A 25,924-nucleotide genomic window follows, 5' to 3' on the forward strand; every position below is an offset into this window, starting at 1 on the left:
ATGAATGGGATGAATTTCCAGAGTCATTTATCTGTGAATTGGTTCAAGAAGAGTTATTAATAAATTGGGTCTCTGCGATGAGTTTTTGGACTCAATGGAGGTGGCCGTACAACAATAACAATAATAATAATAACAATAATATGGATAAAACGACTCTGATTAAATATAAATTTAGAAAGATCGTGTCTGACGATCTCTCAGTGTTGTTTTTTACATGTCGGAAAATCTGTGAAGTTTTTGGTCTTCGTATCCATCTGTTAATTAGTTTTTGGGATCGTTTGTTTTGTTGAAAATGGTGGCATGTTTAAAAGTGGATTACACAGGAAGTCAAAGTGCATTTAGAATATTTAAAATTGAAAGATTCAGTGTGAACCAACCGAACAACTAGTCATGTAGTAAGTCACAAATTCAAGAAATTGGTGTGGTTTCGTTTTCAGCTGATATATGAATTGTAAGCAGCAAAGTATAAATTAGTAGTTCCTTCATTGTAATATCGAAAATGTAGTTTTAACCGCTGAATGTAAACAGTGATCTCTGAACTAATTCGCGGGCTTTTAAAGTATACAGAAAGATGTTGATACGAACGAGTTATTGCCCGATGTCATGATTGAGTGTTGATCATCGGTGATATTGTGGCTTTTTATTTATTTTATTAAAAAATAATGTCATAGCAATATCATCAAGATTAATAAATTGGACAACATTTTCCATTTATGCATGCTTGTCTTATACACTCGGTCATTGAAATATTCCAAGGAAGTTTTTCCGATTTGTGCTTTGCAGATTTATTATCATTCCTTAAAAGTTTGTATATCATCGGCCGTGCTTTATATTTCTTGCGTGAGGAAATTAAGCCTTTTAAGGTATTTTCATTTACAGTTCTGTTTTATGTTAACATAAGTGTAAAGGGTAACTTCAGTTGTCATTAAAGGGTTATTTACTGACCTGAAGTTGCAAACTTCTTTATTTCAGGCAGGACAGAATGGGAGAAGGGTAGAAGTGCCTCAAGATGACAGGTATGCAGAGGGCACTTCATTTGAGGCTGTTTGTTGTGAGGTAGATTAATAGGATGAAATATGTAATCGGTTGCTGCTATAATCCAGGTGATATAAACGAGAATGTTGAGGGTATGCATTGGCAAATTAGCATGATAAGTGAAGGTTAATTAATTATTATGGAGATATAGATTGGGAGAAGGAATAGTCACAAGGAAGGAAGGAAATGGAATTTAAAAAATTGTCAAGAGATAACTATCTGAGATGATGTAATGGAAGGGAGAAGAGATTCAAGAGTGTTAGATCTGGCAATAGCATCGGAGAACATATCAGTAACTAATTTAGTTACACTATCCCCACTTTGGGAAAGCAATCATTTAATCTTGATCTGGGAGATTGTAAGATATGCTGAATATTCTGTTAAGAAGGGGTATATGTGGAATTACAAGGCTAGTGATAATGACAAGCTGAGGAGTCAGTTTTCAGCAGTACTATGGCATGAGAATTTGAAGGGGAGAGATGTTGATGGTGCATGGGAGGTTGCCAAAGAGTGTTTAAGGAAAGCAGTATCAGACTATATTTCCAAAGTCAGGAATTGGAGGAAGTATAAAGAAAAAGGTGATGAACATTCCAATTAGTACAAGGTACTGGCAAAGAGGATGACCTATGTGCAGTGGTGTAGCTAGAGCTGTTGCTGCCCGGGGTGGTCCCTGATTTCGCCTCCCCTCTCAATACATACCAACTACAAAAAGTCAAAACGACGTATAGGGAAATAAATTAAAATGCTATGTTTATTTTTGAAGTAAAACTTTAATTTCAACATTCTAAAATGTTATTTTTCTTGCATTTCTGTTAGCAAAATTGTCGATGACACTGACGAAGTCTATTTCATAGTGATGTAGGTAATTCTTAATCAATTTTATTTAGAAAAACTCCTCTCACAACTAGCAACACTTACAGTAATTGTGAGAAAAATTCACAGTAGTATTACAATATTTGGAACTGAGTTCTTGAGATTATTTTAGAATTAACTGCAAACGTTCAAACAGGTTCAAAGTGCCGCTCAGGGCAGACTCCCCCCCTAGCTACGCCACTGCCTATATGGAACACATAGGTCATCCTCAGTGTTGGTAAGGAACACAAAAGCTAATTATGAGAGGAAACTAACTGATGAGTCTAAAAGAAATCCTAAAGCGTTCTTTTGCTGTGCGGCAAGTAAAAGGAGAAATAACTATGGAAGGATGACTTTAAAAAGTGTTGATAGTAAGGAAGTTATAGAAGCAAATATCAAATAGTTGAGTTGCTTACTTACTTAATCCTCTTCACTCCACCTGGGAGCATAGGTGGAGTGAAAAAGATTAATTCCACTACCATTTTCCACTGGACTCTGTTTTTTGCTTCTGCTTTTATTTGGTTCCAGTTTTCATTAATATTTGTTATTTCTTTCAGTATTGTTCTTTTCCATGTTTCTCTTGGACTTCGTCGTCTTCTTTTACCCTGTGGGTTCCAATCTAGAGCCTGTTTTACTATTATTTTATCTTCTTTCCTCAACACATGCCCTAACCATCTCCATTTCCTTTCACGTGTCTGTTGCAACATGGGTTTCTGGTTTGTTCTATGCCATAGTTCTTCGTTTGATATTTGTTTTGGCCAATATATTCCCAGTATCATTCTTAAACACTTGTTTAGGAAGACCTGGGCACTCTTAACTATCTTTTTGTTTAACATCCAAGTTTCTGATCCATACATTAGTATTGCCTTTACATTTGAGTTAAATATTCTCATTTTAGTTTTTATAGACAAATTCTTGTTTTTCCAAATATTTTTAAGTTAGTTGAAAGTTGAATAAGCCAGCTGTTTCCTTCTATTATTATCTTCAGTTGTTCCTCCTTTTATTGATACTATTGAACCAAGGTATATGAATTGTTCAACTTCTTTAAGCAGTATTTCTTCTATTGTTATTTGTTTATTTTGCTTTGCATTTATTTTCATCAACATTGTTTTATTTTTATTTATCCTAAGACCAACTTTTTTGGCTGTTTCTACAAGTGTTGTTGTTTTTTGTTCTATATGTTGGTGCTTCTGTGAAAGTAAGCAGATATCATCTGCAAAATTTAGATCGTGGAGTTGGTTTTGAAGTAACCATTGTAATCCTGTATTTCCATGAGATACTTTTCTCATCACCCAGTCTATGACAATTAAAAACATAGTACGGGAGAGTATGCAACCTTGCCTTACTCCTGTCTTTGTTTTAAATGGTTCTGAGAGAGTATTTCCATGTATTACTTTAATTTCAAAATTTTCATACATTTTTAAAATTATTATTATTTTTTATGGGAGTCCATAATTTCTAAGTAATTCCCATAGGGAAGATCTGTTTATACTGTCAAAAGCTTGTTCAAGATCAATAAACTTTAAATATAAGCTTGCCTGCTATTCCAACGATTGTTCTATGATAATTTGTAAAGTAGCAATGTGGTCGATGCATGATTTATTGGCTCTAAATCCTGCCTGTTCTGGTCTTAGTTGTTTTTCTATTTCTATTTTGATTCTTTCTAGTATTTTTCTTATAACACTCAGCAATGTTATACCTCTCCAATTTTTGCATTCAGATAGGGTCCCTTTTTTGGGTAATTTAATCAGTAATCCAGTATTCCATTCCTTAGGCCACTCTTCTTTCTGCCATATCTCATTTAGTAAGGAATATGATATCTGTGCTATAAATTTTGGATTTGCTTTCAGTATAACACCTGGTATGTTGTCTGTTTCTGGTGCTTTATCCGTTTTGATCTGAGTTATTGCTTTTGTAATTTCTATTTTTATTATTTCATTCAAATTTATATCTAATGATGCATTTTGTTCATTTAATTCTAGGCTCTGGTCATCATCAGTCATTTCTTGAAATTTCTCTGAGAAGAATTTCGCCCATCTATTTATCTGTTCTTTTTCATTTAATATTAGTTTTCCTTCTTTATTGTATATAGGAACTATCCATTTGTTTCTTTTTTCACTTAATTTCCTTGTAATATCAAACAACTTTCTAGTATCATTTATATATGCAGCATGCTCTGCTTCTTGTGTTAGATTTTCTCTATATATTTTCTTTTATCATTTCTTGCACTTCTTTTTATTTCTTTGTTAAATGCTCTATATCTTTCTGCTTGTTCTTGTTCAACAGTTTCTCTTTTATTCTATCTCTCTCCTCTATTTTTAATTTGGTGTTTTCTGATACCCATTCCTTGTCTGCATTAGTTCAAAATCCCAATATCTTTTCTGATGTGCTTATTAGTATGTCTTTAATCTTAGTCCATTTTCCCTCTATGTTATCTCCTTCTCTTTTTTTCGAGTTTATTCCATTTATCCTGTAGAGTTGTTATAAATTTATTTCTAATCTCTTTGTTTTTGAGTTTTTCAATTCTCTTCCTGTTGTGCACTGTTTGTTTATTTTTAAATATTTTTACTTTCATGGTAGCTGTTAGGAGAAAGTGATCTGAATATGCCTCAGCTCCTCTTTTAACTCTGACATCCAGGAGTGATTTCTTCCAATTCCTTGATATAAGCACATGGTCTGTTTGGTTCTTTGTCTTTCTATCTGGTGCTATCCATGTCCACTTGTGTAATTTTTTATGTTGAAAGAGACTCTCTCCTATTACAAGCTGATTGAACATACAAAAGTCTATAAGCAACTCTCCATTTTCATTTAATTTCTCCTTTTGCATACTTTCCCATACTTATTAGTATTATCATTTCCAACCTTAGCATTAAAGTCTCCAATATAAGTTGCATATCTTTTTTATTTGTCCTTTACATACTTCTCTGTAGCATGTTATAAAAATTATCCTTTTCTTTCTGGATCGCATCATTTGTTGGTGCATATGTAGCAGTTATTGTGATGTTCTGCTTGCCGGCTTTAAATTTAGCGTTTAGTATTCTTTCGGATATTGGGTTCCACTCCATTAGTGCACCATGAGCTTTCTTTGTCATCATTCATTAGTCCACCTCCCTTTGTGTGGTCATTGTATTTTGGTTCCCAGAGTAGATTAAGTAGTAGTCAGAGTTCAATTTGATTTTTTCCAGTTCCTATTCATCTCGTTTCACTTAATCCCATTATTTCTAGTCTGTATTTTTCTAGAACTCTCGAGACTTGGTATGTCTTTCCAGTTTCCATGTCTTCCCCAGAAGGGCTTTCACAGAGATGCCTCGTGTTCATGGCATTTCATGTTCTATTTATTTTTTTCATCTGGTATCACATTTTGGAAGGTTTCAGTTTGCATAGCAAAGATTTTTTTCTGAGGCTGGGTTGCTAGCCCTGTGCTCAATCCTCCCAATTTATCTGGGCTTGGGACCAGCATGTCAAGTTTTCACTAAGCATGACTGGGTTTGAGTTACTTAGTAATCATTGTGCAAAAGTGTACTATCTTGGTTGTGATATTGTGGTGTTGAATGTGTCACTGATGAGAGTCTAGAGATAGAAGAAATAGAGGTGCTTAGTGTATTATAGAACCTTAATGCTACCATAGGGTTAGATGGCATGTTGGCCCATGTGTTACGAGAATGTGCAAGAGAATTAGCATTTCCTTTAACCAAGTTGTTTAGTTTAAGCCTTCAGTTCTACTAAAGTTCCAGTAGAGTGGAAAGAGGGGGAAAATAATTCCATTGCATAAGGGAGGCCCCCCAAGACAGAAGTAGCAAATTATAGGCCAATCAATATATCAGGAGTAGTGGTTAAACTTTGAGAAATTGATAAAAATTAGAATTCAGGAGTGGTGGACAAAAATATGATACTTTATAAGGGGCAACATGGTTTTGTGAAGGGTGGGTCTTGCCTTAGTCACTTACGTTCTATAATAAATTAATGGTGGTGTTGAATAAAGGAAATCTTTACTCGGTGATACTGCTGGGCTTTGCAAAGACATTTGACAGGATTTCACACAGAACTCTGTTGCATAAATTGGAATAAATAGGTATGGATCCGAAGCTGTTGATTTGGATTCTGAGGGACAGATATCAAAGAGTGGTTTATGTAAGGGCTGAGTCCAGGAGAAGGCAGGTGGCGGTGTGCCAAAAGGCTCGGTACTTGGTCCTCTGTTGTTTAATTTGTACATTAATGATATTGGAAATGATTTGAAAGTAAATATCCACTTGTTTGCTGATGATGCAAAATTGGGAAGAGCAATAGTCAATTCAAATGATGTAGATATTTTGCTAAAATAGGCTGGCAGTATGGGGGTAAGGTAAATTGCTGGCAGTTTAATGTGGCTAAATGTAAAGTGATGTACTTTGTGATGATGAAATCACATGCTGTGTACTATATTAATTGAACTGAACTGCAGGAATTCGACGAGGCAAGGGACTTGGGGGTTATTGTGGACAAAGAATTTAAGTTGAGAGGCATCAAATTACATGGTTGTATGAAGAACATACTGACATGCAGGGATAGGGAAGTTATTGTTCTACTTTATAAGGCATTAATAAGATCGCATTTGGACTATTGAGCACAAGTCTGGTTACCTGGATTCCTTGGTGATGAAGAAATGGTGCAGAGGATCTAGAGGCGAGTTACAAAGATTGTTGCAGGTCTGTGGAATGTTTCCTACAAGGAAAGATTGAAGGTCTGTCAGCTTCAAAAACTAGTTGACATAAGATGACATGACATTAGACATAAGAGAAGAGATATGATACAGGCATATAAATTATTAAAGGGGTTTTATAGGATTGATACTGATTACTTTTTTCTGAATAGTGCCGGAAGGGAGAGAATGAGGGGTCATCCTGAGAGATTGTGTAAGAGTGTTGTTAACAAGGGTGTTAGGACTAGATTTTTTGCTTGGAGGGTGGTGAATGTGTGGAATGCATTACCAGAAGTGGTTATGAATATGCTTTGTCTGTTAATGAATTTAAGGAGAAGTATAATAGGTATTGTGTGAATAGTGGTTAGTGTGTCAATGTAGAGTCTCCTGCAATGAGTCTTCTGACTCCATGAAGACACTGTTATAATAATAATAATATTAATTATTACATAGTGGTAAACAGATCATTTGTAGATACCTCTCATTGCTTAAATGACTTAATATATTTGGTAAAATGCTGTTTGGAGCATAATGAAAGATGATGTTTGACAAGCAGCCTGGCCTAAAATCCATGATAGGAAGAAGAGATAAAGTGTTTTGTGAAATATTGAAAATTTGGTTCAGTTGGACAGTTTTTCTCCCAGTTAATATAGAGCATGCTAGTGATGTGCACACATCTACTCAGGTGTGGCCTGTTTCCCCCCCCCCTCCCCAAGGGGACTCCAGACTACTAGCAAGAGCATTCCCTCTGTGAAAAGTTATCTTCCTAGTTGGAGGAAATGCCAACTAAATCTACTAGGTGATATATAGCCTATATAGCCTTCATTGCAAGTAGTAAATTATAGGACAATCAGCATCTCAGGAATGGGGTTAAGGTATTGGAGAAATTGGTGAAAGACAGAATTCAGGACTTGGTGGATAGGAATGTGATACTCTATAAGGGACAACATGGTTTTGTGAAGAGTAGGTCTTACCTTAGTAATTTTCTTTCTTTTTATAATCAAGTGACAATGAAGATGGATAATGGAAATGGCTACTTAGTGATATTGCTAGAATTTGCAAAAGCATTTCACAAGATTTCACTTAGAGCTTTATTGCATAAATTGGAGCAAATGGGAATGGATATAAATCTGCTGAATTGGATTAGATGGTGGCTGATGGACAGATATCAAAGAGTGGTTTGTGGAGGAGTCGAGTCCAAGAGAAGGCAAGTGACCATTGTTGTGTCACAGGGCTCAGTGCTGTTCAGTGATGTAGGAAATGATTTGACAGAAAATATTCACTTGTTTGCTGATGATGCTAAACTTGGGAAGAGTAATGGTAAATGAAGGTGATGCAGAGATTGTACAGGAAGACTTAAACAGACGGGCAAAGATAAATGGCTGCCAGTTTAATGTGGCGAAGTGATGCTATTTGGGAAGAGATCAGAAGCTGTGTACTATATTGATGGAACCAAACTGCAGGAAACTGTGCAGTCAGGTACTTGGTGTAATTATGGACAGTGAGTTGAAGTTTAGAGGACAAATTCCAAAAGTAACCAAAGCAACACTTTAGATTACATGGTTGTTGAAGAATACTAACAAGGAGGGATGGAGAGTTATTGTTTCCTTATATAAGGCTTTAATGTCGTATCTGGATTATTGTGCTCAAATCTGTACTCCCAGATTTTTTGGTGGCAAAGTTGTGGAGAGGATCCAGAGATGAGTGACAAAGATTGCATCAGGTCTGTGGAATGTTTCCTATGCGAATGTATTGACAGTCTGTAGGCTTCAAAAACTAGCTGATAGACAAAAAAAGAGGAGATATGATAGAACTATTTAAGCTATTAAAAGTGTTTTTATATAAATGAAACTGAAGACGTTTTACAGTGTATAACAAGAAGGGAGAGAAAAAGTGGTTACCAGTGGAAGTAGCATAAGAGTGTGGTTAGCAAGGGTATCAGGACTAGGTTTTTTTGCTTCGAGGTGGTGAATTGGTGAAATGGGTTACCAGAGTTAGTTGTGGGTGCTTCATCAGTGAATGAGTTTAAGTAGAAATATGATAGGTATTGTATGAATGATGGCCAGAGTGAGAATAAATGGATCTCCCACGATGAGTTTTTCTGACTCCATGAAGATACCTGTATGATGATGATAATAAATTCTCATAAATCTAACATGTTATAGTTGTATGTATATTTTTGTGTGTTGATTTTATTAGATATTAATTGAATATTTTTATGTTATTTATGTATGTTTCTTTCAGTTTACATTGTATCCTGAATGATGCCAGCAACATTTGATTTAAAGAATAGCTTTCAAAGAAAGAAAAATAAAAGCCATGTATTAAAGCGTACAAAAAAATCTATGCACAAGCCACCATGGAATGTAAGAGTTTTTTACATTTTATAGAGGCTTATTTTTGTGAAAATTTTTTATAATTGCATATAATCTTTTATATTTTAGAAGTGTTTTAGGTTTTAATTTGGATTATTTAATATTATAATATTAATCATATTAATATGAAGGTTTAATTATTAAATGATTATAAGTCTTTTTGAGGTCTGCACTTCATCTTTATCCATAGTCCTTAATATAAATGATAACAACTAGATTATATAGTTCTAAATGTATAAATTAGTATCTGTTTCATATAAAATGATCTGCACTGGGATGTGATTAAGAGTTATTATTCTAACTTACAGTTATTAATACTTTTTGATATTATTAGTAACTGATCAGTGTGAATCATTGCAGAGATGACAGTTTTCAAACACCATCCAGTATTGATGTAAAGTAAGTTACAATGGCATTTGTTATTCCAATTTTTTTGCAGTAATCAGACCTTCAGAGATACTGCAAATATTGACTACATTATATATTTCAGGACATCTTTGTAGATTCTCAATTTCTTCCTATATTGTCTTCATTATATTTGATACCATCATCTCCATTAACATTTTTATCTTAACATGTGCTGAGAAAATATTTTCCAGCAGCCTGTCAAAAATGTTGTTAAGTGTATCGATAATTCTTTATGGAGAATTAGTCTGTTGTCAAATTTTTAGTTTCAGTGGGAAACAGAAACCACTTTCAGAAATATGGCAGTCAAGGTGTATATATAGACTTTTACACAAGATGTCGGTGTGCATCTATTGTTATTCACTCTGTACATTAATGACATTGGAAAGAATTTGATGCTATTTACTGATGCAGGTATACTGGAACACTCAGTAGGGAAATTCATCTATAATTCTCACATTCAGTTATATTTCCCTTTTTATAAATGGGTGCTGTCGAGAGCTCTACTCCAATCATATAGTTTTTGATCATCTGACTTATGTACTATAGCTACTGTAAAACTTTTCTTATTCCATATCTGGTGATTTCTGGTCAAATCTGGAGATATAATGCTACTTCTAATCTTGAATGAAGAAGATGAAGTGTATAAGGAGAAGCCACTAGAGCTGTTGCAAAAACCTAAATGTGAATTCAGTGATAAGGCCTGATCAGTATGGATACAGAATATCAGTATGGATGCTAAAACTGTGTTCAGCTGAACTGGCTGTGTAATTTGAGTCCCAACACAGGGAAAATTTCACAGAAGTGGAAAGATTGTAAGATAATCTCATTGCACAAGGATGGTGCAAAGACTGATGTGTTCAACTTTTGACCTATCATTATCTTTGGAGCTACAGTGAAGATTTTAGAGAGGTTGGTAAGAGATCGCATGCATTGACAGAGAATCTATAATTGGAAATAAACAGCATGAGTTTACTAAGGGAAGATCATGCTAAGTAACGTGATCACATTTTATAATAATATCCCATTTCAGTTAGACAAGTGAAATGGATATAACTCTTGTCCAATTCAACCTAACTAATATCTAACTGATAATTTTGGACTTGGCTAAGGTTTTTGTCCCTAGCATAACTTGGAGGATATGTGATGGGATTACAAATCACTAGTTTCGGTAAGAGGATGGCTGAGTGATATTGCAAAAAAATGATGTATGGGTAGGGTGACCATATAATTTATCATCCAAACTGTGACATTTTTGAAATGGGGAAGGGAAGTAATTAAAATTACTTCATTATATTGATTATCTAAACCCCAGGTTCCTAACCTGTGAGTTGTGACCCCCAAGGGGGTTGCTGCACTTATTTTTAACTGCAATTATTTTTATAGGATTCACCATGAATTTCAATATGACTACACTGCAATATTCTACTAGTTGTTGTAACACTGATTTTTGATAAATGAAAGGAGCTGACTTAAGATCCACCATGACAGATACTTAAAAAATATCAAAGACCTGCTGTGTTCATACATGTTAAACATTTTATGTTATTTTAATTATTTGCTATGGTGGGCCTTTAATATTTTTTTTTCAAATTTCTGCCACAGCAGACCTTGATTCACTTCCTAAAAATAAAATATACAAATGCAGTGTTACCATTAGAATAAAATTCTATGTTACAAATAGTAAACTGAAAAAAAATATTTACCATGATGCAAAATTCAATATCAGAATTCATTTTTAATTGATGTCTCAATGTTTGAATAACAGATTATCGAATATGGACTGTTGAATAAAGGTGAGGTGCTTTCTTAATGCAGTTGAATATCCCATGTGTATTGCTGATGCTGCCATGTTTGCAGTGATGTAATTCAATGATGTCCCCAATGGGCCATCTAATGCAAACTGGCACTAACTTAGCTAATAGTCAACCACCTTTAGTTGGTACCACGATGGAAACCAACCACTTACTATCAAGCACGGGTTAGCCACTGCTTGCACTTTCTAAAATCTAAAGAGCATCAGTAGGTCATCATCAGTCCATGCTGTCGGTCGGCTTTCTGCATCATTATTATCGTTTCCTGATGGGAAAACAGTTCATTTTTATTTATATTTTCAGAAATCCCTACCCATGGAGGGGGAAAAAAATAAATAAAAAAAAAAACCATAAATATTCAGAGGACTATCTAAAATTTGGGTTTGCCACCTTGATCAACAATGACATAGAGAACCCTCGATACATTTTGTGCAATGCTGTTCTCAGTGCTGAATCTATGAAATCTTCAAAACTCAAACATCACTTAGAGAGAGAAAGCATTCAGAACATACTAAAAAAGGATTTGGAGTTCTTTTGATGCCATGAAACTGGTCTCAGATGTCAGAGACTTGATCCTACAGGAAGTTTTCAGCAACTGAGCAACGTTACATGATTGGAGAAACACTCATCTCAGAAATCCTGCATGTTGAAGATGGTGAAATTAATTCTTGGGGAAGACAGCAAGATAAAGATGCAACAAATATGTCTGTCCAATAACACTATTCAGAGGCACATTTCAGATATGTCCATAGATGTGAAAAAGCAGGTTTTGACTGAAATCAAAGTCTCTCCATGCTTTCAAGTTGATGAATCAACAGATGTAAGTTCATGTTCTCAGTCTATTCATTCAGATGACATCAAAGAAGAGTTCCTGTTTTGTAGTGCACCTGAAACTACTACAAAAGGTGAAGATATTGTGGAGAAGATAAATACCTTTTTTGAAACTGAAGGACTCCAGTGCTAATGTTTGAAAAACTGTGCAGTGTGGTAGTGGAATCTGAAGGTGAACTGGATGAGAATCTGAAGGAGATTACTGGGCATCTTGAATCCCCTGAAAAGGAATTTCAGCAGTATTTCCCCTTAGCTTGCAGAAGAAGCTGCACTGGTACAAAACCTATTCTCTACTTCCCTGAATGTAGCCAGCATTCCCAATAAAGTACAGGATGAATTCTTAGATCTGCCAAATGATTCCTCAGCATGTAATTTATGTTATGAAAAATTTCTGAATTGCTGACTTGGTTCTGGTGTGCTATGTATCAGTCATATCCAAATGTCACCATGCTTGCCTTTCAAGTTTTACTTCCATTTGCCTACATATCTTTGCGAGAGCGGATTTTCAGTGCTTCTTCATATCAAAACAAAGGCAAGAAACAGACTGAATGCTGAGGATGACATGCCATAGCTTTAACAAACACTCAGCTGTGAATTTTGAACCTGGTTGCCCAGATACAAGTACAACCATTGCATTAAATGTTAGGTTAATTAAATATTAGGTTACAATTATATTCTTAAAAATCTATTTTTAATATGTTTTCTTTACCCTGAAGAATGTATTTTTTCAATACGATCTTAACATTCTTTTTTTTTTTTTCATAAAATTGCCTGCAGGCTTAATAAAGTTGATATTTTTGACACTTTAAATCGAGTCTTCTCTGTAGACCATAATATTTTTAATTGAGAAAGTACACTGAGTGGCTGGCAGGGCAGCAGCATTGAATAGCACTAACCTTACTTAAAGGAGTTAGCTGTTCATAGATGCTCATGCCCAAGCACACTTCAATTTTTATTATTGTTATTGCACGGGCACCTACATAGAGTCCTAAGACTCCTCACAATAGACCCAAACTATCAACGAAGTATTGTACCTCTCCGTGAAACCACTAACACTCAGAACTGACTCAGACAATCCATTCCATTCATTCACAACTCTCCAAGCAAAAAACCTAGTCCTCATGCCCTTGCTAACCGCACTCTTACCCATCTTGCAGGGATGACCTCTTGTTCCCTTCTTGTTTGATAGATCCAAACTATCAGTGAAGTATTGTACCTCTCCATGAAACCATTAATAGACAGAGCACTCAGAACTAACTCAGACAATCCATTCCATTCATTCACAACTCTCCAAGCAAAAAACCTAGTCCTCATGCCCTTGCTAAACACACTCTTACCCATCTTCCAGGGATGACCTCTTGTTCTGCTCCCTCTAGCCAAGTGCTGAAACATTTCCTCTGCATCAGTCCTATAAAATCCTTTAAGTAACTTAAATGTTTCAATCATACTCCCTCCTCCTTTTCACCGTCAACCAACTTTTGTAATCCACAAACCCTCAATATATATCCTTATACTGAGCATTCTTTAGACCAGTCACGATCTTAGTCACTCACTTCTGGATCCTCTCCACCACTTCCTCATCCCCAAGAAACCCAGGTGACCAGACCCGAGCCCAATAACCCAGAATTGGTAGATTAAGGAATGATAACTCGCTTATCTCTGCTTGTTAGTGTGTTCTTCAATAACCGAGTAATTCTATGAGCTACCCTGGCTACTGCAGCAACATCCCCTCTAAACTTCAACTCTGTCCATTACTATTACCATTACATTACTAAGCTAGCAGCCCTTATCTGCTCTTCTAAGGATTCTCTCCCTCCCTTCCCCTCTCTCTCTCTGTTCCAGGTGTTTACAAAGTTCCTTGTTCTTGCAAATTATCTTACTATGGTCAAACTGAGAGATCTGCTAACATTTACCTAGAAGAACACAAGAAATATATCCACAACCATAACTATGGTCAGTGAAGTCTAGCTGACCTTGCACAGAATCAAATGAAAAAAATAAAATTACTGTGCTTCACAGTCTTCTTCTCTTCCGTCTAAGATGGGTTGAGTCTTCTCTTGAGCAGGATCTTCCAGTCTTCTCTATTCCTTGCTGTTCGAAAAAGTTCCTTATATGTTCTGCATCCTGAGATGTTCTTTATTAATTTCATCCAGGTAATTCTTGGTCTTCCAGGTCTTCTTTTTTCAGTTGAAAAAGTATTGATTAGGACGTTAGGAAGTCTGTCTGCATCCATGCATACAGTGTGTCCAAACTATCTCAGTTGTTGTTTTTTAATTTTTTCTATTATTGTCTTTTTATACAATAGTTCTTGTCTGACTGTGATGTTTGTTTTCTTTTCTATCCAACTTGTTCTATTTATTTTTCTTAAGCATTTCATTTCAAATGCCAGCAGTTTTTTCTCCTCTCTTTTTTTAACTGTCCATGCTTCTGCTCCATAGATGACTGTTGGTATAATTATTGCTTCATATAATTTGATTTTGGCTTGCTTAGATATCTTGTTTGTTTTCCAGATTTTCTGTAATTTTCCCATGGTGGTCCATCCTATCGCTATTCTGTGTTTGATTGTTTTGAGTTCATCTATTGTTTCTGCTAGTTTTGATCCAAGGTATATGAAGTTGTCTACGTGTTCTATTTGTTCTCCGTTTAGGGTGGTTGAGATGGTAGTTCTGTTCCTCACTATTTTCATCACTTTGTCTTTTGTATATTTATTGTCATGTCATATGTTTTACAGGTTTTGTTTAGCTTGTTGATCAACTTTTGTGGTTCATTTGGGATTCTTGCAAAAAGGACGAGATCATCTGCATATTTGATATTATTTATGTTTAAACTGTTGACATTGATTCTAGGCTCATTGTCTATTGCCTTCTTGACAACTTCTTCTAGATATATGTTGAATAGGCATGGGGATAATAGGCAACCTTGCATTACTCCTTTTTGGATCTCTATGGGTTCTATTGTGAGTGTGTCCTTTTTAATTATTGCATTTGTCTTACAGTAATATTTTAATAGAAACTGTATTATATATTTGTCTATTGCTTTTTCTAGTAGAATTTTAAGAAGGATTTCTTAAAATTGATGTTATCGAAAGCTTGTTTAAAGTCCACAAAACAACAATATAGTTCTTTATGGTCTTCCCAGCTGAGCTCTGCTAGTTGGTGCAATGTGAAAATTTGGTCTATTGTTGAATAGTTTCCTCAGAAACCAGCTTGTTCTATGCCAATCATTTCTTTGTAGGTGTTTTTTTAATCTGTTTTGTATAATTCTTATGAATATTTTATAGGTGTGAGGGAGTAAATTGATTGGTCTGTAATTTCTGCAGTCTCTTTTGTCTCATTTCTTGTATATTGGGATGATCTTTCCAGTTCTGCAGTCATCTGGGATCTCTCCTGTTCGTAGTATTTTATTGAATAGGGTTGTTAAATATTCTATTGATATGCTGCCTCCATATGACCACAGTTCAGTAGGGATAGTATCAATGCCTGGTGCTTTGTTTTTCATCTGTTTTATTGCGTATCTAACTTCTTCTTGTAAAATTTTTGGGTGATCATTATTTTCTTCTATTGTTGGCATTGTAGTTTTGTTTCCTTGGTGGAAGATAGTCTTAAAATGTTTTGACCAGATTTTTCTTATATATTCAATATTCCCGGTTTCAGTCATCTTGTTGTTTATCATTGTTACTGCTTTTGCTGAGAATTCCTTTGTAATTTCTCTTACAGTATCATGGAAGACTTTTAGGTTGTTTTGTTGGTATGCTTCTTGGCATTTCTTAACTTTTTCTTCTAACCATTTTTCTTTGGCTTTTTTGCATAGGTTATCAACTTTATTTTTTAGTGCTCTGTATTTTTCTCTATTCTCTTCATTGTTTTGTTGGTTTACAAGTATCTTGGCATCTCTTTTCTCTTCTATGGTAGCTATGATTTCTTGGGTTATCCACTGTTTGTTTATTTTGGGTTTGGAACCTAGAGTGTCTTTTGCAATTGATAACGCTGTTTCTTTTCCTTCTTCCCAGTATTTTCTGCTGTTCTGGAAGATGGAGGGTTTTAATTTCAAGCACATCTGTTCTAAAAATCGACTTCTGCTTGAGCTATCTTTTAGTTTTGATAGGTTGATGTTTTCTTCTTTTCTGATATTATTTTTCCTGGTATTATTATTTTAACTTGCCTGTTGAATTTTATCTTCACTTTGGCAGTTGATATTTCGTGGTCAGTGTCAAAATCAAAACTTCTTAATGTTCGTACATTATTTACTGATCTTTTCCATTGTTTGTTTATGATGATATAGCCTATGCAGTTCTTTATATTACCATCTGGGGATGTCCATGTATATTTATTATTAGGGCGTTGATAGAACAATGTGTGTTTGTAATCATTAGATCGTTTGCTTTACAGAAGTGGAGTAATTGTTCTCCTCTGTCGTTAAGCTTTCCATATCCAAATTTTCTCATCACATCTTTTTTGTCTGCTGTGAACTGTCCTATTTTAGCATTAAAATCTCCCATCACTATCATGAGTTCTTTATTTTTGGGATTATCTATTTCCTGTTGTAGTTCTTCATAGAAATTTTCTATTTCTTCCTCTGAATGGTTACTGTCTGGTGCATATATTTGGATCATTTTAATTGTTTGACCTTTTTCTTTTGCTTGAAGTTTGGCTGTTATTATTCTGGAGACTCTGGGTTTATTTCATTTACTGAGCGTGTAAGTTTCTTTTCAATTAGTAATGCAACTCCTTCTCTGCGTATGTTATCTTTTCTTCCTGAGAAGTACAGTCTTCCTTCTGGTAAATCCATGAATCCATCTCTGCACCAATGTGTCTCTGATAAACCTAAAATACTCCATTTCAGTCTTTTTAAATTTTCCTGGACTAATTGCAATTTTCCAGGTTGGTATGGTGATCTTATGTTGAGGGTGGCTACATGTTTCACATCCTTGGCTGACCACATTGCTGATTTCTCACCTACTCTATGCGGTCTTTGAGTAGGTGCGTCGGTTGTTCTGTACGCAGTAGCACTATCTTGGTTTGTAGGCTTTCTCCTGCTCATGAAAGTTACTGGCAGAATAATGTAGCCAGCTTGCCATGCCTCTGCTACATCCTTTGGTCCACGGTTCTTTATTCTTTATTCAGAGCAACCCATTTGGGTTTCCCCCATCCGCCACCTGGGGGACATGCCTGGTAGGAGTGTGGTCTACCCCAAGGTGCTTCACGGTAACAAATATAAACTTGAAAGACTTTTCTTAGAATCAGCAGCAGATTTGTTAAACCAGCTTAATCTTAATGAATATGGATATGTTAAACTTCCCAAGATTTGGGAAACTTTAATTCTTAGGACTTCTGCCCATCATTTTAGGCTAGCCAACAGCACTCATAAAGGGTGTGTCTCATAGGACTAGGCTTTTAGTCTAATTTCTTCCACTTATTTTGAGTTCTTTTATGTGTGCTTATACAATTTTGAGATTGTATCTCTGACAATGTTTCTTTGACAGATGAAATATAGGATCTAATAAACTTATATTTTATTGTTCCTCTGTACTGTATTCATTCCATTATACCTTATAACGAGTCTGTCACATAATTTTTGGAAAATTGAATGTCACCTGAACTTAAATGTCTCCACTTTAAAAAGGCCTTGAAAACTTTGTTGTAATCAGCAGTCATAGGGTATTTTTTACACCTAGAATGCAACTTTTTTTTCACATTATAATCCCCTTGAATTCATAGAGCCGCTTATCTAGAAAACATATCCTGAGTGTTTTTTAGTTGATACTTCAGAACTCTCTTTTTCATTGTTTTTCATATTTTCTGACCATTTTTCCTTTGCCTTCAGATTTGCTCTGTTTCACAAAATCAAAAAGTGTAGTTTTCATTTTCTTTCATTTGTTGTCTATAATGAAGGGTGTAAATTATGTGATTTTATGTAAATTATCCATAAAAATAATTCAATAGAAAAGAAAAATAATGCATACAGAATAACAGAAAATAGTCAACACTAGCATCTTGAGTCAGACTAACTTTTCACAATGCCATGTCAATAATAGGATCCTATCTCGGAATCATTGACCTGCAGGCTATGCAAAATAAAATGTTTCAGAATAGTTTACTATTTATTTCCAAATTAATCTGCAGACACAAATTAATCTTAATTTATCTTTTATTAATTGACATTTATCTCTCTCTCACCCTCTCTTAAGTTTATAAGAGAAAGTGAAAGATAAATGGCAAAGTTTGTTACAGAATGAATTACTTCATATGATGATAACAAGGAGAGTATCATCATGCAAACTAACCTTAGCAGGGACAAAAGAAATTTTGTATACAAAATTCATTTAAATTAATTACATAAGATAAGATACTCTCCTGAAAATTAAGTTTCTTTATTACATTCATTGGATGCTGCCATGATCGAATGATCGAATAACTTAATTTTGAATGAATGGGATGATGTTTTAAAATGGAAAAAAAAAAAGTATAAATTATGTGAAGAAAATAATAAATTTATATTTTGAATGCATTTGGAGGCTGAAAATTCATTCACTGTGTGTGTCTGATAACTTGCCTGTGCTTAGTGGATTTCTAGAGCCCTGCCCACACCAGCTGTCGTACCTTCTCTTAAACTCATCCACACTTGATGTACTCACTAGTTCAATAGGAAAACCGTTTCACTCACTGTTCACAATTAAAAATTAAATGCATTCATTTTATAAGTAATGTAATTATAAATTATAATGAATACTGACAATTTAATTATAAACGACAATTTAGTTTCTTCCTGAAAAACTTTAGTTTCCGAAAATCCCTGCATATATCTCAATCCATGATTTTTTAACTTTAATTTTGGTGAAAAAACAGCGAGTTATATTCTAGTAAATACGGTAACATATACAGTGTGAACTGACAAATGATGAATTGTATAGAAAAGTATGATGAGAACTGTAAAGAGAATATAATGCAGAAAATAATTTGAAGTGTACTCGACCTTTTTTTGTGGACACATCTGCAGGATAGATAACAGCAGAAGTATTAAATCCTTGATGTTTAGTACAGTAGACGGTATAAACAGAAGGAGATGGCCAAGATGAGAGTGGGTAAATGTGGTGTGGTGTGGAAAGAGTCTGCAGAATGGCAAAGAATGGTGAAAATTGCATCATACACTAAAGAGTATTGATCTATGGGCACTGATGATGATGACAATGATATATATATATATTTATTTATTTATTGGAGGCCTGAAGTGGCTTGAAAAAGTTAGATGTTTGGCTCCTAGAGCAGGATTTCTGGACTATGTAAATAATAATAATACACGATGCATGTTATTATCATTACGTCACACCTCCAAGGAATCCAAAGACTCATCGAGGGAGGGCACCTACTCTACAACTCTGTTTCCACCACCCAGTTCACCATCTACAGCGAACTGCATCATCTACACCAACATCATCTACTGCCCACCACTACCACTACTATTTTCACAGACACTCGCAAACATCCATGCCCACAGCAGGATTCGAACCTGCATCCTTTTGACTGGAGAGTGGATATGCTAAGCACTCGGCCAACCAGGCTGGCATATGTATAAAATCAATAAAATATAGAAAAAAATATTCTTAGCCTGCCCACAGTATGAATGTACTGCTACTTCAGCCTCTTTCCACCTGCTGCTAGATATAGGCCTCCCCTCAACTTTCCAGTTTTGTCTGTTATTAGCAAATGTCCACCATCTTATTTAAAATCTTTGTTGATCATCCCTCCATCTTGTTTTTTGATGATCTTTCCATTTCTTAGTATTTGCTTAGTGCTTAATTTTGTCCACCTTTCATTTGGCAATCAACTGGTATGGGGCCAGCCAATCTCCACTTATGTGCTTTGTAACACTTCATAGTATCTTCCACTTCAGTCATATCTCTAATTCTAATATTTCTTATTCTATTCCTTTTTTGTTATGTGGAGCATTCTTCCCTCCAAGGCTCTTTGGGCTACGCTACCTGTCTTCCTGTTTTTTAGTTGTCATCTAAGTCTTACTTCCATAGGTAAACACTGGAATAATGCATATATAAAGAGCTTTCTTTTTAGGCATATAGGTAAATCTTCTGAAAAGTAAATTTATACAACAAAAATGCTTTATTTTTTTCCTTGTACAATTCTTCTACTTAATTCTTTATCTTGTTTTTTTTTTCTTTAAAACCAACTACCGTATTTACTCAAATATAACTCGCACTTTTCCCCCCGAAATTAAAGTTAAAAAATCGTGGTGTAAGATATGTGCTGGGTTTTTGGAAACTAAAGTTTTTCAGGAAAAAATTAAATTGACATTTATAATTGTCAGTATTCATTATAATTTATAACTGCTCACATTATTTATAAAATGAACGAATTTAAATTTTAATTAGCAACGTTATTTACGTAATTGGCAGTTCATCTTTATCACGCGATATATTTGAATCTTTAGCGACAATGATTTGGTGATTAAGTGAAAACAGAGTTTCATTATTGCTTTTTCTTTTATCATTTCAGAATCATAAGGTCACCATGATTTAAAAAAAATTGAAAATGTGTATCACTTACCATCGCTACTTCCGGTCTCCCTTATGACTAGTGTGGTATTAACAAAAGATCATGCTACTCGACGACAAAGGCAAGCCGACTATTGTTGAAATGCCGATTCTCTTCAACTGAACTCCAAAATATCTGAAACTGCCACAACAACATTCACCATCTATTTCTTAAAGTTTTATACTTTTTTCGTGTGTATGGTATATGAGAAACTTTTTAATTTTTTTTTCGCAAAGTAAAATCAGGGGTGCAAGATATACACGAGGGCGAGTTATATTCGAGTAAATATGGTAATTGATCAAGTTAATATAGTCCTACGATTTCAATATGATTCTGTTAATTTTAGTTCAGTACGATCTGAATTTGTCATCGTTTTGGTTTTAGTTAATCTTTAAGCCATTTTCTTGCTTTCACTTTCAAACTTTGTTTATTACACTTGGATAATGGATTAAACCATGAATATAATTTCTTGGCATCTTTAATTTATAGTATAACCAAGTTAAAAAAAAAAAAACTTTCAACATCTATTTTTAATCTAGAGTATTTTAACAATGAGGTAATACACCTTTTTCACTACTTGTATATGGGAAATATGACCTGCATTACTTAAACCTTGGTATCCCTTCTGGGCCTGTCTCTCACTGATGAAACCTGAATAAAGATTGAAATGAGTAACGAGTCTGTGAAGTAGCTCTTCCCATAATGCGATTGATGTGAAGTCACTAGCCTTTATATACAAGTTGCCTCAATCATTCAGATACTTCATCTGCAAACTTTGTTTGTTTACACTTGGATATCAGATTAAACTAGGGATATAATTTCTTGGCATCTTTATTTTCATGGTTCAATTTACATTTAAAAAAAAAAAACTTTTAAGGATGGTTGAATTAGGTTAACCCTATAAAAAAATAAGCCTTGCTTACCATGTGTTATCTTAAAACATGGGTAAAAAGACTCAATTTTATCTTGTTCTCAGTAGCATCACTGATCTGCACACAGTTGTTGAATTTCTTTGATATGTTTAAAGACTTATAAAGGTTAAGATGGACTGATTAACAGATATATTAGAATGTATGTCAGTGAGTATTTGGAAGGATGTGTGCGTGAAACTTTTCTCATCATTTTTAGGGTACAGAGAGAGAGAGAGGCATGAAAAAAAAAATAGTAATATGTGAGTTTATTCATTTTGATATGTATGCATGCGTGTGATTTTTTTTTTTTTAATTTTATATATAGATAATATTAATGTGCTGTATAATACATTGAGTTAGCTTTCATTAGGAACACCCACCTAATAACGTGTTGGCCCACCTCTCTATGCAGAGGCGCGTGCACACACACACACACACACAGATTCATTCCACGGGGTGTTGAACATCCTCCATGCGCTTGACTCATGTCTGCTGCAGCAACTCTAAGTTCACGCTCATTCTGTGTAGGAGGATCCATAGCTCTCACACCACTTTCTAGCATATCCCACACATGTTCAGTTGGGGCCAAGGCAGTGTGGCAAATTCATTGTCATGTTTTCCCTCAAACACTCAGTAGTTGTATGATACCGATGACAAGGCACAGTCTCTTGTTGAAAGATGACACTGTATCAGGGTAGACTTCCTGAAGATATGGATGGAGATGGTCAGCTCACAGGTCCCCATAGTGTTTGTGAGATGACAACGTAACAACATTATAAAGTACGATGGACTTAAGGTGTGCTAGAAAAAAGCTCCCCAGATCATAACACCACCTTCACTGACCTGTTGAACCCCACTTGTGCAACCAGGGGATAGGGCTTCATGCTGTTTATGCCAGATGCGAACCCGGCCATCAGCATGGTGTAGCAGGAAATGGGACTCATTACTCTAGACCCTTGTTCTTCAACCTGTGGTCCGTGGAAATTTCTGTCAGTCTGCCAAAAATTTCTTTGTCTCTCAGAAACAATGTTCCAGCCATGTATATCAAATTTTCTAACCTCTAAGCAGCAGCAGATGTCACACTAGCTAAAAATTATAATTTTATAGCATTGGATTTAATAAATAAAATACTATCTACATTGGTTTATGTTTCTGTCTTAGCCATCAGCCGGTCTGCAAGTGCAAAAAGGTTGAAGAACGCTGCTTTAGACAACCTTCTTTCATTTGTTGAGGGTTCGTTGTTGATGTTCCTTGGCCAGGTTAGGTGTTGTTTGCAATGCCTGGCCATCATCATGGTACCTTTGTTGGTCTCTGGCTATGGAACCCCCAGGCTAAGCAAGGTATGGTGCATGTGGAAGTGAGTGGAACTTCCCTGTTGTTGCATGTCATTGCTGAGATACCAGTCATGATACCTGATGCTCACCTCTAGGATCAACCATGCATGGCTGACCAATGTAAGCCTTTCCACTGAATGTCTGTTCTTGATTAATCTAGTCCTAGTACAAACTTGATACAGTAGTATGGGAGCAACCAACATATGCAGCTGTTTCCGAAATAATGGCACCTACCCACCAGCTCCTAACTATCTACCTGTAGTCAGATTGGTCAATGTCTCCATGTTTCCTCATTATTGGCAAATGTTTACTGATTACATACAGAGGATAGGTGTTCCCATTTATAGCAGCCACACATAACAATGATGTCACATGCAGGGGGGATCGAGGTGGGGGTGTCCTAATGCAAAGCTAACTCAGTATGTATGTTTTCTTTCTCATGTATTTAATTATGGTTATTTTTTGTTAGGATACTTTAACAGATCTTTCAGTATATCGAGCATCTCCAGAAGATATAGTAAGTTTGAATTTAAAAAAATAAAATTCATACCATTCCAAATTTGAATGCCTTTACTTTGATTGGAAATAAATCATTTTATTAATAAAAGTAATAACATTTATTAATAATAAATGCTGTTAATCACTTGGTATATAGGAATGTGAAACATAATAATTAATAAATAAATGAAATGATTTAACTTACATATATATTTTTATTAGTATAAAGTTTTGTCTTAGTATCAAGGGCATTCAGTGTGTCTTTCAAATAAAAAAACAAGAACAGAAACCGGTATATTCAGTGATGATATGTGCAAATCACGTATATGATGCAGAGCATCATGGTCTAATTATATTAAGGTTCTAATAAAAATAACTTTAACAAGATTCATCAGTCTGTAAATGCGAATTCCTGAGACCTCCAGGAAAGGAGTGTATGGGGCAGTCATCAGTGATATGATGCATAGTCTGAACAGCACCACACACAAAAAAAGGTGACTGAAATTTACCAAAGATGTAAACTTTCCACGAGCCAGGGCAATTAGGACTTGCAGAGCATGCTATCACCACTAGATACCGAGTTCTTTGGAAGAAAATTAAGGTTCTCCATAAAAGTAATAATCTTCACAAATTCCAGAATTAAATGAAGTTTAATTAAGTTTTTTATTTATTGATTATTAAAACTTGTTAAAGTTGTTTTTACTAGAATCTTTATATTGATGTAGACCTTGATGCTCTACATCAGTGTTTCCCAACCTTTGAAGTCATGGATCCCCTGTAGTGAGTGTTAATTCACTGTGGCCCCCATAAAATCCAAAATGGAAATTTTTTATATTTTACATATCATAAAGACGAAGTAATAAATTACAATTATACAACACTAAATGTGTCATTTATGACAATGCAATACTGTTATAAATGGAGATATTCGGAAGAATATGAACGTATCAATTAGGCCAGGTGTGAACAACAGGTGTTGTGAGCAACATGATAAGATAAAGTTTAATGAAAACAAACTATCCCGCGGACCCCCCCCCCCGGGTCTGTGGACCTCAGGTTGGGAAACACTTCTCTACATCATGTACATGCAGTTCATGCATGTCATTGTTGAATATACCACTTTCTGTTGTTTGCTTTGAAAGTCATACTCAAGATGGATGCCCTTGATACTAGGGTGAAAATTTTATACCAATAAAAATATGTAAGTTAAATCCATTTTATATTGTTTGTTAAATTCTTGTAGATCAACTTATACACTCCATAGGTTCTCGTTAAGAAGGTTACCTCTTGGCCTGTAGAAGTGACTAACAGACTAAAACCTTTTAACTCTAGACCTTCCCAAATATATGGATTACCAAAAAATCCATAAACAGAATATACCATTATGTCCCATTGTGGATGGTATTGATTCCCCCACGTACAAATTAGCTAAACATTTAGCCAAAGTGCTCACACAATGTACTGGCAACACACCTTCACATAAAAACACTCAGCCCACTGTAAAGCCAGTATAGAAAACCTCTCACTCCAACACACTGACATAATGGTCAGTTTTGATGTCTCCTCCTTATTCACCAATGTTCCACTCAAAGATACCTTAGATCTCATCCAAGCCAAATTTCCTCCCAATATCATAGCCCTCTTTCTCACCATGAACTCAGGCTATTTTGTTTGGTAAGGAAAATTCTACAAACAGAGGACAACCAAATTCTGCAAAGAGGAGAGAGCCATCAATCTTTCCACCCCTGGCCAACTTCTTTATGGAGACCTTTGAAGGAAAAAGCCTTCAACTCTGTCCCACATAAACCTACTGTTTGGCTAAGCTACATGGATGATGTGCTTACTATTTGGCTGCGTGGCCTGGATATACTCCACAATTTCACGACACACTTAAACTCATGGATTGTGGATGTTGATTGTTTATCTTGGAAAAGGAAAACAACAACAGTCTCCCTTTCCTAAACACTCTGATTACATGCCAGCCTGATGTATCTTTGGCTTTCTCTGTTTACAGAAAACCTATGCGTACAGGTAGATACATTCACCAGCAGTCACACCCCCACCACACCCACACACAACAATATGGGATTATAAAAATCCTATATAATAGGGGCAAAATTAATCAGTTCAGATAACAATGCGCTAACTACTGAACTTAACCATAACCTTAACACTTTCTTAGCCAATGACTACAACCCCCAAAAATATTAAAAGTAGTTAGCCACAACTCTCTTCCTCTTTCATAACAGAGGTTACTCTAAATCTATCTCCATTCCTTATATCCTTTGTACATCTAAAAAACTAACAAAAATCCTAAAAAAAATATGACCTCACAACTAGTTACAAACCACATAAGAAATTGACATCTCTTATCTGCTCCACCAAAGACCAGCCACCTTCCCCTAGACCTACCTGGAGTATACCAGGTCTCTTACATTTGCAAACTGTCCTACTATGGCCAAACAGGCAGGACAGCCAATATCCAAACACAAGGACTACATCCGGTGTCACCAATACAGCCACTCAGGACTTTTTGGGAAGCTTGCATTCTAAGAACATTAGCCCAAAGGCCAAGACATCCCAATTTAGTCTGCTAGGGGGCACTTTTGGGACTCTAGGACCGACTTCAGTTGTTTTTCTTCAGC

General features: G+C 35.2%; 1 protein-coding gene across 3 annotated transcripts in view; it reads left to right on the top strand.

Moving 5' to 3' along the window:
* Positions 1 to 309: 309 nt before the first annotated feature.
* The window catches only part of LOC150096745 (uncharacterized), a 178,141-nt gene continuing 152,526 nt past the window's right edge, over positions 310 to 25,924 (top strand). For 2 of the 3 annotated variants that reach the window (XR_016549812.1, XM_090408294.1), the window contains exons 1-3: positions 310 to 451; positions 8,810 to 8,931; positions 23,251 to 23,298. Coding sequence is in view for 1 of the 3 variants with exons in the window: in XM_090408294.1 (XP_090264420.1) it covers positions 8,827 to 8,931; positions 23,251 to 23,298 (153 nt within the window). In the remaining 2 variants the exon portion in view is untranslated. Of the gene's footprint in view, positions 452 to 8,809; positions 8,932 to 23,250; positions 23,299 to 25,924 lie in introns of those variants that run through there. The other variant, XM_090408296.1, reaches the window with a different exon arrangement.

The sequence above is a fragment of the Typopeltis vanoorti genome, chromosome 18 (genome assembly GCF_054136105.1).
Source record: "Typopeltis vanoorti isolate ZY-2024b chromosome 18, IOZ_Tvanoo_1.0, whole genome shotgun sequence".
Classification (NCBI taxonomy): Eukaryota; Metazoa; Arthropoda; class Arachnida; order Uropygi; family Thelyphonidae; genus Typopeltis; species Typopeltis vanoorti.